This window comes from Scyliorhinus canicula, chromosome 7 (genome assembly GCF_902713615.1).
Source record: "Scyliorhinus canicula chromosome 7, sScyCan1.1, whole genome shotgun sequence".
NCBI lineage: Eukaryota > Metazoa > Chordata > Chondrichthyes > Carcharhiniformes > Scyliorhinidae > Scyliorhinus > Scyliorhinus canicula.
Genome location: NC_052152.1, coordinates 38,301,111 through 38,319,091, shown reverse-complemented (window position 1 = coordinate 38,319,091; position 17,981 = coordinate 38,301,111). Strand labels below are relative to the sequence as shown.

At 49.5% G+C, this 17,981-nt stretch overlaps 1 protein-coding gene across 1 annotated transcript in view; it reads right to left on the bottom strand.

Annotated features, from left to right (window-relative positions):
- The window catches only part of LOC119968596 (NXPE family member 3-like), a 48,428-nt gene that overhangs the window by 9,742 nt on the left and 20,705 nt on the right, over window positions 1-17,981 (bottom strand). Inside the window, exon 3 of the mRNA XM_038801223.1 lies at window positions 5,188-5,969. Coding sequence (XP_038657151.1) covers window positions 5,188-5,969 — 782 coding nt within the window. The remainder of the gene's footprint in view (window positions 1-5,187; window positions 5,970-17,981) is intronic.

The following is a 17,981-nucleotide window of genomic DNA, read 5'->3' as shown; positions in this document are numbered from 1 at the left end:
TTATTCAATGTTCCATCCTTTCTTTTCTTTTTTTGAAATTAAGGGGAATTATGCGCGGCCAATCCGCCTAAACTGCACATCTTTGGGTTGTGGGGGTGAGACCCACGCAGACACGGGGAGAATATGCAAACTCCACACAGGCAGTGACCCAGGGCCAGGATCGAACTCGTGTCCTCGGCGCTGTGAGGCAGCAGTGCTAACCACTGCACCACTGTGCCACCATTCTTTACATTACAGAAGTGTGGTAGTCAGTATTAGGGGTATTACGGTACCTTGGTTGAGGCTGTAAGATCATTGGTGTGGGAGGTACCTGAGACAGGAAGATCATTGGTGAAGCCTGCCTGCTGGTTCCGCCCAGTAAGGCGGAGTATAAGAGCCTGTGTCTTCCCAGCTGCTGCATTCTGTACCTGCACTGCTGGAGGAAACATCTAGTCCAATAAAGCCTGCAATTGTCATCCAATCTCGCTTCTGGAGTCATTGATCGAGCATCAATTTATTAGACTAGATTTTCAAGAATGGAGCTCCGAATCCAGCCGGAGTGTCTGCAACTCAGCCCCCATGCGACAAATGCAGCAGCAACTTTCAAACACTGGCTGGCGTGCTTCAACGGGTACCTCAGGGCGGCCACAGCTACACCCACGCAGGACCAGAAGATGCAAGTTCTCCACTCGAGGGTGAGCCCAGAGATCTACACCCTCATCGAGGATGCGGACGATTTCAAGGCCGCGATGGTCCTGTTGAGAGAACGCTACATCCGCCCAGTAAACCAGGTTTACGCCCAACATCTGCAAGCGACAAGGCGACAAATCCCGGGGGAATCGCTGGATGAATTCTACCGCGCGCTTCTGGTACTAGGTAGGAACTGTGACTGCCCGCAAGTTTCAGCCAGCGACCACACAGAACTTTTAATCCAGGACGCATTCGTTGCAGGTATGCTGTCCTCCCAAATCCGTCAGCGGCTGCTGGAGAAAGAGACACTAGGCCTCAAGGAGGCACGGGACCTTGCTAGCTCCCTGGATGTGGCCTCCCGAAACGCCCGTGCGGACGTCCCCGACCGCGCAGCAACCCCCCTGCGGCCGACCCCGATGCATCCCCCATCCCCCCACAACCTTGTGCCGCGCGGCTACCTGGCAACCCCGGGGGGCCCTGCTGTTATTAATGTGGGCAAGCCAAGCACCCCCAGCAGCGCTGCCCGGCCCGCACCTCCACTTGCAACGGTTGTGGCAAAAAGGGCCATTTCATGGCGGTATGCCAGGCCCGGGGGGTCGCCGCTGTCTCCGGGGGCAAACCGGGGCCGCCACCACAACTTTCCCCACCGGCCACGTGCGGGCCCCGGGCGCCGCCATCTTCATTTTCCCGAGCCACGTGCAGACCCCGGGTGCTGCCATCTTGTTCCCCAGGGATCACGTGCGACACGTGGGCGCCGCCCATCTTGCCCACCCCCAGCCATGTGCGACCCGTGAGTGCCGCCATCGTGGCTTGGGTCTCAGGACACCGATTCGGATGACCACACACCGCCCGAGGAAAATCTTCAACTTTTACCACGACTCGCCTCCGTGACCCTGGACCAGTCTCGGCCCCGAACACTCTCAACCGCGACGACGACCGTGCTCATCAACGGGCGCGAAACACCCTGCCTGATCGACTCCGGGAGCATAGGGAGCTTCGTACACCCCAACACAGTAAGGCGCTCTTCTCTTCCCATACACCCAGTTAACCAAAAATCTCCCTGGCCTCCGGGTCTCACTCTGTAGAAATCAAAGGGTTCTGCGTAACGAACCTCATGGTCCAGGGAAGGGAATTAAAAAATGTCCTGCTCTACATCCTCCCTCACCTCTGCGCTGCCACGCTCATCGGGTTAGACTTCCAATGCCTCCAGAGTTTAACTTTTAAATTCGGTGGCCCTATACCACCCCCCCCCCCCCCCCCCCCCCCCCCTCACTGTCTGCAGCCTCGCGACCGTCAAGGTCGACCCGCCTTCCCTTTTCGCGAACCTCACCCCAGATTGCAAACCCGTCGCCACCAGGAGCAGACGGTACAGTGCCCAGGACCGGACCTTCATTAGGTAGGAAGTCCAGTGGCTACTGAAAGAAGGTATTATTGAGGATAGCAACAGCCCATAGAGAGCTCAAGTAGTGGTTGTAAAGACTGGGGAGAAGCACAGGATGGTCATTGATTATAGTCAGACCATCAACAGGTATACGCAGCTCGACGCGTACCCTCTCCCCCGCATATGTGATTTGGTCAATCAGATTGCACAATACAAGGTCTTTTCCACGGTGGACCTCAAATCCACCTACCACCAGCTCCCCATCCGCCCAGGCGACCGTAAGTATACTGCATTCGAAGCAGATGGGCGGCTCTACCATTTCCTAAGGGTTCTCTTCGGTGTCACAAATGGAGTCTCGGTCTTCCAACGGGAGATGGACTAACTGGTTGACCAGTACGGTTTGCGGGCCACGTTTCCGTACCTCGACAACGTTACCATCTGCGGCCACGACCAGCAAGACCATGACACCAACCTCCGCAAATTCCTCCATACCACAAAAATCCTTAACTTAACCTACAGCGGGCAGCACGGTGGCCTAGTGGTTAGCACAACCGCCTCACGGCGCTGAGGTCCCAGGTTCGATCCCGGCTCTGGGTCACTGTCCGTGTGGAGTTTGCACATTCTCCCCGTGTCTGCGTGGGTTTCGCCCCCACAACCCAAAAATGTGCAGAGTAGGTGGATTGGACACGCTAAATTGCCCCTTAATTGGAAAAAATAATTGGGTAATCTAAATTTAAAAAAAAAACTTAACCTACAGCAAGGACAAATGCATGTTCAGCACCGACCGCCTCGCCATCCTCGGCTACGTAGTGCATGATGGAGTTATAGGCCCAGATTCCGAATGCATGCGCCCCCTCAAGGAGTGTCCCCTCCCCCACTGCTCCAAGGCCCTGAAATGCTGCCTGGGATTTTTTTTCATATTATGCCCAGTGGGTCCCCAATTATGTGGACAAGGCCCGCCCACTAATCCAATCCATGGTTTCCCCCTGTCGGCAGAGGCCCGCCAGGCCTTCAGCTGCATAAAGACGCACATCGCAAAGGCCACGGTGCACGCAATCGATGAATCCCTTCCCTTTCAAGTCGAAAGCGACGCGTTCGACGTAGCTTTGGCGGCCACCCTCAACCAAGCGGGCAAGCCCGTGGCCTTCTTCTCACGCACCCTCAATGCTTCAGAAATCCATCATTCCTCCGTTGAAAAGGAGGCCCAGACCATAGTAGAAGCTGTGCGGCACTGGAGTTATTACCCGGCCGGCAGGAGATTCATGCTCCTCACTGACTAACGGTCGGTAGCTTTCATGTTTGATAATGCACAGCGGGGCAAGATAAAAAACAATAAGATCTTACAATGGAGGATTGAGCTCTCCACCTACAACTATGAGATCTTGTATCGTCCCGGGAAGCTAAACGAGCCTCCTGATGCCCTATCCCGCGGCACATGTGCCAACGCACAAGTGGACCGACTCCGGGTCCTCCATGAGGACCTCTGCCACCCGGGGGTCACTCAATTCTTCCATTTTATCAAGACCCGCAACCTGCCCTACTCCATCGAGGAGGTTAGTACCGCCACCAGGAACTGCCAAATCTGCACGGAGTGCAAGCTGCACTTCTACTGGCCGGAGAAAGTGCACCCGGTAAAGGCTTCCCGCCCCTTTGAACGCCTCAGTATGGACTTCAAAGGGCCCCTCCCCTCCACCGACCACAACACGTACTTCCTGAATGTGATTGACGAGTACTCCCGGTTCCCATTCACAATCCACTGCCCCAACATGACCGCAGCCACCGTCATAAAAGCCCTCCACAGTATCTTTACCCTGTTCGGTTACGCCGCCTACATACACAGCGATAGGGGGTCCCCCTTCATGAGCGACGAACTGCGTCAATTCCTGTTCAACAAGGGCAGTGCCTCCAGCAGGACGACCAGTTATAACCCCCGGGGAAACGGACAGGTAGAGAGGGAGAACGGAAGAGTCTGGAAGACCATCCTACTGGCCCTACGGTCCAGGAAACTCCCAGTTGCCCGTTGGCAGGAGGTCCTTCCCGATGCACTCCACTCCATCCGATCACTGCTGTGTACCACGACCAACGAAACAACTCACGAACGTCTCCTTGTCTCCCCCAGGAAGTCCTCCTCCGGGACCTCGCTCCCAACCTGGCTGGCAGCTCCTGGACCCATTGTGCTCCGCAAACATGTGCGGGCGCAAAAGTCGGACCCATTGGTCGAGAGGGTCCACCTCCTTCACACTAACCCTCAGTACGCCTACGTGGCGTTACCCCGACGGCCGGCAGGATACAGTCTCCCTACGGGACCAAGCGCCTGCTGGATCCCCCCCCCCCCCCCCCCAAACCAACCCCACCCTCACTCCCACCGGCGCACCCCACAGCCGCCCCTTTCCCAGGTGGATCAGTTCTTCCACTGGTCCCACCCAGGGGTGATGAAGCTACCGGAGTCACGGATGCCCGAGTCGACGCCTGCATCACCGTCGAAACTGCGATGATCACAGAGGACGACCAGGGCCCCTGATCGACTAATTGCTTCATTCTGATATGTACATGTAAAATTAATACTGTAAATAATTGTGACATGTAATAAGGCAAAACACTGTACCACCAACAGGTACCACCATAACCTCTACCACTGTATGATGCGAGACCACCACCCCCGCCGGACTCATTTTTTTAACAGGGGGTGAATGTGGTAGTGGGTATTACGGTACCTTGGTTGAGGCTGTAAGATCATTGGTGTGGGAGGTACCTGAGACAGGAAGATCATTGGTGAAGCCTGCCTGCTGGTTCCGCCCAGTAAGGTGGCGTATAAGAGTCTGTGTCTCCATAGCTGCTGCATTCTGTACCTGCGCTGCTGGGGGAAACATCTAGTACAATAAAGCCTTCAATTGTCATCCAATCTTGTTTCTGGAGTCATTGATCGAGCGTTAAGAAGCACCTGAACTTCCATAAATTATAAAGAGTTCAAAATCAATGGACTAAAAAGGATGTCAATACTGATGGCTCCGGGAACTATCCCAAGTTTTGATTGGCTGCCCGGTGTTAGGAAATCTGGTTCTATTTGTGTTTTTAATCTGGTTCAGATTGAAAGTTGAGAAAACAAAACATAAATAAAACAATATTAAGTAACGTACCTTTGGAAAAAACGCTTCTCTTCTCCAATTAGGAGATCTTTCTCATATCCTCCTTTGGCATGGTTGATACGGGCAGAGCACGGAAGCTTCTTTGGTTTGTAACAGAACCAGGGCTCCCCGGTCCTGGGATCAGTAAAGTTACAGAGCGGTTTAGTTTGTGGCAAACAGAGATTACACACAGTGGTCTCTGAAGTGCCCCGATATTTGAAGGTACTTGTTAAATACACCCTATCTGGCCGTTCCTTGCGAAGTCTTTCAAGTGTTTGGATTCCTTCACTGGGATGAACCAGGGAAACAGACACTTCAACTTTCCCCGGCCAAGATAAATTAAAATTTAGATAGTAAAATCCATTTTGGTTATCTATAACTGTTCCAGCTGAACCAGCTTTTAAACCTGGAGTGTGGATCCGGCCTTGGAGATAGTCACCCCCATATTGCTTTGGGTGTCCTTCAAAATCTTTCATTTGCAGCATCACTTGTAACTGATCCCCAACATAGAAAGTCTTTGTAGAATTTAAAATTACAAAGCGAACATGTGCTGGGTCGCTGCTTTTCACAAAAGGTACAGAAACGTTGGGTGGTTTTGGCCATTTGATCATTTTCATAAGGAGTTCCCCCTCTGACCTTTCTTCAGGGGTGAAGCTGTGATTCTGGTAGCCACATTGCAACAGTTTGTGTGTCCAAGGGAGCTTCTTTGTTTCCACTTCCTGCTTCGTTGCGGAATACAACTTTGGAGTTGGATAACTCTTCCATTTGGATCCAGAAATTGTATATTTCTTGTCCTATGAAAAGGAAGAATGTGTTTAATGAGCATCTTTTCCATTGCCATCCTTAGACAGAAAAGAACTCCATGAATTTAGTTCCGATCACAGAATTCATTAGAATTACAACATAATGATTAAAAAGGATTATTAATTTCAATTCAGCAGTTTGCACTCAGTATGTTATGTTCACAGACCCCCCATCTCAGACCAGGAAGGGAAAGAAATCTGTAGAAAGTTTGACCATTGACTCTCAGCTCAGTGAACTTATCCAGTCAGTGCCTGAAGCTGACCAGACCAGGCAAGTTCAAGGTTTAATCCACAGTGTGTGCAAGGTTAGCCTCGGCACTGTTGACTTAGCGAAGGAAAACATTAATAGGTTAATGTTCCTACTTCTGATCCCTGTTCCAATGACCCCTGCAAAATGAACTGTGGCATAGGGTGAGGAACAGAGTTGAACTTTGATATGATGCTCGTCTATATGACAAGTGACCTGTAACAGGGTAGGATCAGTACATTTGCGGATGACACAAAGATTGGCCGGGTGGATAACAGTGAGATCGAGTGTCTTGGGTTACAGCAAGATATAGACGGGATAGTCAAATAGACAGAGAAGTGGCAGATGGAATTTAACCCTGAAAAGTGTGAGGTGATACACTTTGGAAGGAGTAATGTGACAAGGAAGTATTCAATGAATGGCCTGACACTGGGAAGTTCCGAGGAACAAAGGAACCGTGGTGAGTTTGTCCATAGATCTGTGAAGGCAGAAGGACAGGTTAATAGGGTGGTGATAAAGGCATATGAGGCACTTGCCTTCATCTGTCGAAACATTGATTACAAAAGCAGAAAGGCCATGTTGGAGTTATATAGAACTTTGGTGAGGCCACAGCTGGAGTACTGTGTGCAGTTCTGGTCACCACATTATGGGAAGGATGTGATTGCACTAGAGAGAGTGAAGAGGAGATTCACCAGGATGTTGCCTGAGATGGAACATCTAAGTTATGAACAGAGGTTGGATAGGCTTGGGTTGTTTTTGCTGGGACAGAGAAGTCTGAGGGGTGACCTCATCGAGGTGCACAAGATTATGAAAGGCATGGACAGGGTGGAGAGAGAGCAACACTTCCCCTTATTTGAAGGGTCAGTTACGAGGGGACACAAGTTCAAGGTGAGGGGCAGGATGTTTAGAGGAGTTTTGAGGAAAAGCTTTGCTACCCAGAAGGTGGTGATGGTCTGGAAAGCACTGCCTGAGAAGGTAATAGAGGTGGGTTGCCTCACATCCTTTAAAAAGTACCTGGATGAACATTCAAGGACCAAGTGCTAGCAAATGTGATTTGGTAGGTAGGTCAGGTGTCTTTCATGCGTCAGTGCAGACTCGATGGCCGAAGGGCATCTTCTGCACTGTATTATTCTGTGATTCTATGAAGTAAACTTGATCAATTTACAAGATGGCCTGGTTGCTCATTGAACAGTATCCCAACAGGATTCGTTTTCAGAGCTCCATTCATAATCATAAGGGGCTAGTTTAGTACAGTGGGCTAAACAGCTGGCTTGTAATGCAGAACAAGGCCAGTAGAGCGGGTTCAATTCCCGTACTGGCCTCCCCGAACAGGCGCCGGAATATGGCGACTAGGGGCTTTTCACAGTAACTTCATTGAAGCCTACTTGTGACAATTAGTGATTATTATTATAACCTTGGGAGATAATTAGTCCTGTTCTCATTTGATGAAAATCCTTAGCAATGTGAGGCAGTTTCAGTCAGTCATGTTCAATAAGTATTCCATCAGTGAATCACTTCATTGTGCCAAAAAGACAGACTCCGAATCTGATACAATGCACATCTGCCTCGCTGTTTACATTTTTTAAAAGAGTCAGAAGCAACACGTACAACTTAAAAGTTTTAAAACTGGATAATGTCACTCTACTAAAAATATGTGGCAAGCATTTCACCACCTGACTCCCCAAAGCCTGCCCACTGTCTGCAAGATACAAGTGAAGAGTGTGATGGAAAACTTTGCTGGATGAGTGCAGCTTAAACAGCTCAACACCATCCAGGACAAAGCAGCCAGCTTGATCAGCGTCCCATTCATCACCTTAAACATTCTGTCCCTCCACCACTGACTCACAGTGTACACCATACAAACATATGAAAGAGGAACAGAAGTAGGCCAATCGGCCCCTTGAATCTGTTCCACCATTCAATAAGATGGCTGATCTGTCTGTGTTTCAGGTTCTACATTCCTGTCTACCCCTGATAACCTCTGATTCCCTTATCATAGAATCATATAATTTACAGTGCAGAAGGAGGCCATTCGGCCCATCGTGTCTTCACCGGCCTTTTGTGAGGGCCACGAAGAATCCAGCATGAATTTGTAGTATATAAAGAAATAACTTTGTTTACAATTACATATATTCAACAGCAGCAGTACTCACTTGCTGCTCATTCCTCTTGGATTGGATTGGATTTGTTTATTGTCACGTGTACCGAAGTACAGTGAAAAGTATTTTTCTGCGAGCAGCTCAGCAGATCATTAAGTACATTGGAAGAAAAGGGGATAAAAGAAAATACATAATAGGGCAACACAAGGTATACAATGTAGCTACATAAGTACCGGCATTGGATGAAGCATACAGGGTGTAATGTTAATGAGGTCAGTACATAAGAGGGTCATTTAGGAATCTGGTAACAGCTGGGAAAAAGCTGATTTTGAGTCTGTTTGTACGTATTCTCAGACTTCTGTACCTCCTGCCCGATGGAAGAATTTGGAAGAGTGAGTAAGCCGGGTGGGAGGGGTCTTTGATTATGCTGCCCGCTTTCCCCAGGCAGCGGGAGGTGTAGATGGAGTCAATGGATGGGAGGCAGGTTCGTGTGATGGGCTGGGCGGTGTTCACGACTCTCTGACGTTTCTTGCGGTCCTGGGCCAAGCAATTGCCATACCAGGCTGTGATGCAGCCTGATAGGATACTTTCTATTGTGCACCTGTAAAAGTTGGTAAGAGTTAACGTGGACATGCCGAACTTCCTTAGTTTCCTGAGGAAGTATAGGCGCTGTTGTGCTTTCTTGGTGATAGCGCGACTTGGGTGGTCCAGGACAGATTTTTGGAGATGTGCACCCCATGTAATTTGAAACTGCTAACCCTCTCAACCTCAGCCCCATTGATTCTGACAGGGGTGTGGACAATACTTTGCTTGCTGAAGTCAATGACCAGCTCTTTAGTTTTGCTGGCATTGAGGGAGAGATTGTTGTCACTGCACCACTCCACTAGGTCCTCTATCTCCCTCCTGTATTCTGACTCGTCGTTATTCAAGATCCGGCCCACTATGGTCATATCATCAGCAAACTTGGAGATGGAGTTGGAACCAAATTTTGCCACGCAGTCGTGTGTGTACAGGGAGTAGAGTAGGGGGCTAAGTACGCAGCCTTGTGGGGCCCCGGTATTGAGGACTATTGTGGAGGAGGAGTTGTTGTTCATTCTTACTGATTGTGGTCTGTTGGTCAGAAAGTCAAGGATCCAGTTGCAGAGTGGAGAGCCAAATCCTAGGTTTTGAAGCTTTGATATGAGCTTGGCTGGGATTATGGTGTTGAAGGCGGAGTTGTAGTCAATAAATAGGAGTCTGATGTAGGAGTCCTTGTTGTCGAGATGCTGTAGGGATGAGTGTAGGGCCAGGGAAATGGCGTCTGCTGTGGACCGGTTGTGACTGGTTCCATACTCTCGAGCTGGTTCCATACTGGCCAGCTTGATTTATGCAGGGACTCTGCTAATGATTTCTCTGCCCCACTCATTGGGGAAGCACATACTCTCAAAGGATTGTGGGATTGCCATTACTCCCCAGCCAGTGGTAAGCAGGCCGGTGATAACACGGCCCTTGGAAAGAACACCCACCTAAGCTCACACCTCCACCGTATCCCCGTAACCTAGTAACCCCACCTGACCTTTTCGACAATAAAGGTCAATTTAGCATGGTCAATCCACCTAACCTGCACATCTTTGGACTGTGGGAGGAAACTGAAGCACCCGGAGGAAACCCACGCAGACACCGAGAAAAAGTGCAAAATTCCACACAGTCACCCGAGGCCGGAATTGAACCCGGGACTCTGGAATTTTGAGTCAGCATTGTTCAAATTGATCCAAAACAGTCCTGGGAGTCCTGCAACAGTCCTGCAACAGCAAATTTACAACTGGGGGTGTTAGACTCATAGAATTCTTACAGTGCAGAAGGAGGCCATTCAGCCCATCAATTCTGCACTGACCCTCTGAAAGAGAACCATACCTAGGCCCACTTCCCCTAACCCACCCATCCCTGTAACCCCACCTAACCTTTTGGACACTGTTGGAACCAACAATTCTACGGACACGTGCTTGTAGGATTATAATAGCGGTTTTAATATACTCACAACAGAGCCAGCCGGTTAGCCATTGAACTTTCGGTGAACTGGCCGGCTGACCATGTGGCACTGATCTTTATGCAGCAGCTCCCGGGGGAGGAGTCCTGGGCGGAACCAAGGGAGAAGCCCAGTACAATTCTCGAGCATTCCCAGAGCTACTCCCCCTGGTGGTCAGGTAGTGCAACTGCACTTACAATATAGGCACATGTCAGATTATAATCCGGTGTGAATCACATTCACCACAGACACTAAGGGACAATTTATCATGGCCAATCCACCTGACATGCACATCATTGGACTGTGGGAGGAAACCGGAGCACCCGGAGGAAACACACGGAGACACAGGGAGAACGTACAAACTCCACACAGACAGCCACCCAAGATTTGAATTGAACCCGGGATCCTGGTGCTGTGAGGCAGAGGTGCTGACCACTGTGCCACCGTGTCGACTGGCACATGTTTTAAAACACGAAAGGAAAACAGGCTGACTCTTGTTTTGTGGAGAAGGGAAGCAAGATAATGATAAAGACGTCGTGCACATGCAGGTCCTTCCATAGAGAAAAATGGCAGGGGATTTTGGCACCATGAGACTGTTGATAAGAATACAGAACGATGGAGCTCATGCACAGAGATATTTGTCTATTTTATTCAAGCGATCAAAAAGCAGCAGATATAAATGTCCCAAATTTCCTGAGCATAATTCGGGTGGGGGGGGGAAACATTTAACCTCCTGAGGCGTCTGTTTTTTTCTATTCGTTCATGGGATGTGGGTGTCGCTGGCTGTGCCAGCATTTATAGCCCATCCCTAATTGCCCTTGAGGGGGCAGTTAAGAGACAACCACATTGCTATGGGTCTGGAGTCACATGTCGGCCAGACCAGGTAAGGACAGCAGGTATCCTTCCCTCAGGGCCATTCATGAGTCATCATTAGACTTTGAATTCCAGGGCCGGGATTCTCCCCTACCCGGTGGGGCGGGGGGTCCCGGCGTGTCGGAGTGGCGTGCACCACTCTGGCGTCGGGCCGACCCAAAGGTGCAGAATTCTCTGCACCTTTAGGAGCCAAGCTCTCACATTGAGGGGCTAGGCCCGCGCCGGAGTGGTTTCCACTCCGCCTGCTGGCGTGAACGGCCTTTGGCGCCATGCCAGCCGGGGCCGAAAGGACTTCGCCGTCCGGCGTAAGCCCGCGCATGCGCCGGAGCGTCAGCGGCTGCTGACGTCATACTGGCGCATGCGCAGGGGAGGGGGTCTCTTCCACCCCGCCATGGTGAAGGCCATGGCGGGGGCGGAAGAAAAAGAGTGCCCCCACGGCACAGGCCCGCCCGCCGATCGGTGGGCCCCGATCGCGGGCCAGGCCACCATGGGGGCACCCCCCGGGGTCAGATCACCCGCCCCCCCCCCAGGACCCCGGAGCCCGCCTGCGCCGCCAATCCCGCCAGTACCAGAAGTCGTTTAAACCACGCTGGTGGGAAAGGCGTGTCAGCGGCGGGACTTCGGCCCATGGCTTCGGCTGGAGAATCGCCGCGGGGGGACCGCCGACCGGCACGGTGGGCCTGTGCCGTGGGGGCACTCTTTTTCTTCCGCGAATTCCCGCCCCCCCCACCGAATCTCGGGGGGCAGAGAATTCGGGACACGGCAGGGGCGGGATTGACGCCAGCCCCGTGAATTCCGCCCATTGAACTCAAATGTCACCACCTGTAGTGGCGGGATTCGAAGATGGGTCTCCAGAACATTACTCTGGGTCTCTGGTTTACTAGTCCAGTGACAATACAAATATGCCACCACATACCCCAGAAAAGCCAGGCACGAAAACTTGGTGGAAATATCGCAAGGCCACTATTCACCAAAACCATTAATCATCACAGAAAGGTTCAGCGCAATCAAGAAGTAGGCGAATCGAATGCACTATTTGTAGTTACCCTGAAATGACTGGCTGAGCACTGTGAATTCGGGGATGTGTTAAACGATACCATCAGCGATAGATTAATTTCCTTGTTCTCTTCTTGACAAATACATGGATAGGATGGATATCTGAGTGTACAAGGAGGTGCTGAGTGTTTTGGCCAAGATTAGTATTATGACTGGTACAGGCTTTGAGGGCCAAAGGGCCTGTTTCTATGCTGTATTGCTCTTGTTAACTGAAAGCAACCTGACCTTAAAGGAAGCTTTGGAAGTTGCTGTATCCATGGAATCAGCAGCCAAGAAAGCTCAACAGTTGAGTTCGAGCACAAGAATTCACAAGATTCTTGAGCACAGATACAGACTCTCACTTGTCATTGGTGTGCAAAAACCGAGCACTCCGGAGCAGATTATTGGTGCAAAAATATCATGCGCAGGAACTGTGGTGGAAAGGGCCCCATTGAACAGGCTTGTTGGAAAAGGAAACAAGCTTCAGGCAAAAGTTGCAAATAACAGCAGCCGATTAAACCAAATGAGAAACTGAATAAAGGAAAAAGTGTCCACGTGGCACAAAAAGGACGTGAGAAGAAACTCGATTCGCAGTGTGATGATGAACTGTCATTAAAGGTACTGACTATTGCTGGTGAAACAAACCTTTACTGATCGTGCCCGTGATAAAAAAAGATGGCTCTCTGCTCATTTGTTACGATTTTAAAGTCACTATTAATCTTGTATTATGTGCAGAGCAGTATACATCTGCCCTTGATTGATGATTTATCATTGTCTTAGCTGAAGGCCGACCCTTCAGTATAATTGACATCAGTCATGCATATCTTCAAATGAACATGGATCCAGATTCACAATTGTTCTTGACAATTATGATGCGACCATCAATTCACATGAGATGATTAGTAGAAGTGAACAGTGGTTTTAATACACTAGATCTGTGCCTGCCTGCGTCTGCTCTGTACTGAGTGCCGCCTACAGGTTTATATACCACCCCGAGGGGGCAAAGCCACAGGCGGAGCCCACAAGGGCATCAACATAATACAACACAGTACAATGGTGAATTGTAATAGCATACGTTCACCACAAATTGCAACATACAAAAGGCTATTTCTATATAAAAGACTACCATTTGGCATCATTTCCACACCAGCATTGTTCCAATGAGCCTTTGACCAAATTTTAAGTAGATTAGACTGACAGCAGTGCTACTTAGATGACATCTTGATTACTGAAAAGAATGAGGTGGAACTTCTCCGCAACCTATGGTGACATCACCGGCACGATCGGCGTGGCCCAATCACTCATGTTAATGGTACAAGGGTTCCCGTTTTGACCAGCCATTCTAATTCTGCCTCTACATTGGGTCCACAGGCAAATGGGCTGTGTAACATTGCAGCCTGTAGTGCTAACACCTTCTAAATAAAACTTTTGTTTGTTTAGGTAGAAAGTTCCAAAGCCACACAACTGTCTAAGAGAAAATAATTTCTCCTCATCTCTGTTCTAAAAGGGCGACTCGTAATTTTAAACAGTGTCCCCGAGTTCTGGACTCACACAGAAGAGGAAACATCGGGCGCGGTTCTCCGGCCGCATTGCAGCGCAACTCGGCCGGAGAATCCCGAGAGAGGCTTCCAGCAAGCCTCCCGACAGGCTCTGCGTCTCGCGGGATTCTTCGAAGTCCCGCAAGACGTTGGAGTTGGAAATCCGCCTCAAATGGGCATGACCAAACGCCGCTCCTGGAAGTAGGTCGTAAACCTACTTACAACCCACTCACATGAAATGCAAAGGCCTCCCTCAATTCTTCGGCCTCCCTCGGGAGCCTGCAGCTTGGCGCCGATCAGTGCTGGTCCACACAAACGTGGACCAGGCGGAACTGCACCCGGGGGGTCTCCCAGGCCATTATAGACCCCTGAGAGGTCAGGGTAAATGCAGGGTGGCTCCCTGGCCTCCTCCTGGAATGTAGGCACCTTGGCACTGCCACCCTGGCATTGCCAAGGTGCCTGCACGGCACTGCCAAGCCAGCAGTAGCACTGCCTGAGTGCCAGGGTGGCAGTGAAAGGGTGCCTGAGTGCCAGGGTGGCACTGCCAAGGGTCAGGTAGGGAAGGGGCCATGCCTATAAAATTCAGGTAGAGGGGATTTTGAAGGGTGAGAGAGTGCAAGGCAGGTAAGTAGGGGCTCTGGGAAGTAGGAGGGGTGATTGGTGCGAGTGCTAGAAGGGAAGGGTGCTGTTAGGAGGCTTGGGAGGCCTGAAGAAAGGGGACGCCCAGGGACCCATAGCAGGATGTCCTCACCTGGGGGTCTGGGGTCGTGTCCATCTTTGTGGGGGATAACATTGCCCATGAGTGGGGGGTTGGGGAACCCACAAGCTCACTTTGAGATGGGGCACTCTTTCAAAATGGTGACCCAATCTCTGAGTTCAACTCCCCAGTGCTAAAATAAATCCTAAGTGAGGGCTAAACCGGTGAGAAACTCAACAGGGCTGAAAAAAGTGACTAAGGTCTGTGGAGTTCTCCATTGTAGGTGGCACGCCTGTGGCATCCTTGCGGTGGGCGGGACAGGAGAATCCAGCCCTAAGCGTCATTGAATAGCGGTGGGGAACCCGCCAGAAGAGCTGGTGGGAAACTCCCTGAAAAACCCGCCACAAATTAAATTTGAAATTTTGGTGGAGACTCGCACCCATCCTTTCCACATCCACCTTGTCAAGACTATTTTGGGTGTTATATACTTCAATCAGGTCATCCCACACTTCTCTAAACTCCAGTGGATCAAACCCAGTCTGTCTAACCTTTCCTCATAAGTTGAGGCCCCAGCACAGACCCCTGCCGGACTCCACTCATCATATCCCGACAATCAGAAAAAGGCCATAGTTTCTGCCAGCCAATCTTCTATTCATGCTAATATGTTACCTCTGACACAATGAGCTTATATTTTCTTCAATAACCTTAAATAAGGCACCTTATCAAATGCTTTCTGGAAATTCAAGTACAGTATGTGTACAGGCTCTCCTTTATCCACAACACGTTACTCCTTCAAAGAGCTCCAATAAATTGGTTAAACATGATTGCCCTTTCACAAAGCCATGTTGACTCTTCCTGGTCATCTTGCACTCTCTAATTGTCCAGCTATAACCTCCTTAATGATTGAGTCTAACACCTTCCTCTTGACAGAGGTTGAGCTAACTGGTCTATAGTTTCCTGTTTTCTGCCTCCTTCCCTTCCTGAATAGAGGGGTTATATTTGCTACTTTCCAGTCTGATTGAACGTTGCCAGAGTCTAGCCAATTTTTTACACTACCCCATTAACCACCCTTTTGAAGACTCTAGGATGAAATCCATCAGAACCCGGAGACTTGTCAACCCGCAGCTCTATCAGTTTGCTTAGTATAGCTTCATTAGTGATTCTAATTTCACCTAGTTCCCCTCTTCCTTCCACCTCTTAATTTGTGGCTATTACTGGAATGACGTTTGTATCCTCTATAGTGAAGACCAGAAGCAAAATATTTGTTCATTTCGCCCACTATTTCCTTATTATCTACTACTAACTTCCCATTGTCACCCTCGAGAGAAGAAACACTCACTTTACCTATTCTTTTCATTTTTAAATAGCTGTCTAAACTCTTGCTATCTGTTTTTGCATTTCTAGCTAGGTTCCCCTCATACTCTAATTTATTTCTCCTGATTAACCTTTTAGTCATTCATTGGCATTCCTTACATCCTGACCAATCATCTGGCCTGTGAATCATTTTTGCACAGTTGAATGCTTTTTCATTATGTTTAATGTTTCTTTAATTCTTTAGTTAATTGTCGATGGTAGTTCCTTCCCTTAGAATTTTTCACCATATCCACCATATTCCGCCATATCTCTCTGGGTCCCAGCTAGCTCAGCTTTCATGCCAACATAATTGCCCTAATATAAGTTTAAAACTGGATGTAAAATTCAATCATATTGTGGTCTCTGTTACCTAGTACTGTACTCTGAGGCCATTATTATTCCTGTCACATTACACAATACCAAGTCTAATATAACTTTCTCTCTAGTTGGCTGTAGAATGTGCTTCGTTAACGAACTATCTCAAAAGCATTCTATGAACTCCTCATCCAGGCTACTACTGCCAATCTGATTTTTCCAGTTTATACGTAGCTTGAAATAGCCCAGGATTATTGCTGTCCCTTTATCACACGCACCCAATATTTCTTCTTGAATACTCTATCCGAACTTGTGGTTAGATGATGCACAGTCTCAAGTCGCCAAGACATCATCAACACCACCTTCCAAACCCGCAATCTCTATCACCGAGAAAGACAAGGGCGGTAGGTGCATTGGGAACACCACCACCTGCAAGTTCTCCTCATAGTCACGCACGGCGCTGCATTCACTGGGTCAAAATCCTGGAACCGCCCACCTAACACGCTACTAGGGATACACCTATGCCAATGGACTACGGCAGTGTGGATCACTTCAACCTTCACAAGAGTAAGCAGGGATGGGAAATCAATGATGGCCTTACCATCGACACCCATATCCAATAAATGAATGAAAAAGATTAGGTCATTGCTATTTAATTGAAACATAAAAGGACACTCTGGACAATGAGTTGAACCCGTCACTTCTTATTGTTATTGTAGCACTCAGTAGGAAGATAATAATAATATTTTTATAAATGTTTTTTTATTGAGTTTTCATATTTTATATATGACAAATTACAAGTTATTAGAGAGAGAGAAAAAAAAAGGAAAACACAAAAATTTAACATGAATATTTACAGGTAAGCATCTTCATAACAATAATTGTGGCCGCCCCCTTTAGCCAGCATACATATTTTACATTCCCCAATATGGCCGAGGCACATGTTTATAGGCATTTATTTATAGTTTGGTTTTGGGCCTTGGCTTGCCATCAAACCCCCATACCGAGCCCGTAGCCCCCCCCCCCCCCCTCCCCCCGGCTACCTTCCCCCGATTCCCGTCCATTTTCCCCTGGTTCTTGGCCACCCGACTATTCTTCCTCATGTACGTTGGCCACAAACAGGTCCCGGAACAGTTGCATGAATGGCTCCCACGTTCTGTGGAAGCCGTCGTCCGACCCTCGGATGGCGAATTTGATTTTCTCCATTTGGAGAGATTCCGAGAGGTCGGACAGCCAGTCTGCAGCTCTGGGTGGTGCTGCTGACCGCCAGCCAAACAGGATTCTACGGCGGGCAATCAGGGAGGCAAAGGCAAGGGCGTCCGCCCTCCTCCCCAGGAATAGATCTGGCTGGTCTGAAACCCCGAAGACCGCCACTATCGGGCATGGCTCCACCCTCACCCCCACCACTTTGGACATAGCCTCGAAGAAGGCTGTCCAGTACTCCACAAGTCTGGGGCAAGACCAGAACATGTGGGCGTGGTTGGCCGGGCCTCTCTGGCACCGCTCACATTTGTCCTCCACCTCCGGGAAGAACCTACTCATACGGTTTCTCGTTAAGTGGGCTCTATGTACCACTTTTAGTTGCGTCAGGCTGAGCCTTGCGCACGTGGAGGTGGAGTTGACCCTATGCAGTGCTTCGCTCCAGAGTCCCCACTCTATCTCCATCCCCAGGTCGTCCTCCCATTTCCTTCTTGTTGCGTCCAGTACGGTGTCGTCCCTATCTACCAGTCGGTCATACATGTCACTACAGTTCCCTTTCTCTAGGATACTTGCGTCCAGTAGGTCTTCCAATAGTGTCTGTCGTGGCGGTTGTGGGTACGTCCTTGTCTCCTTTCGTAGGA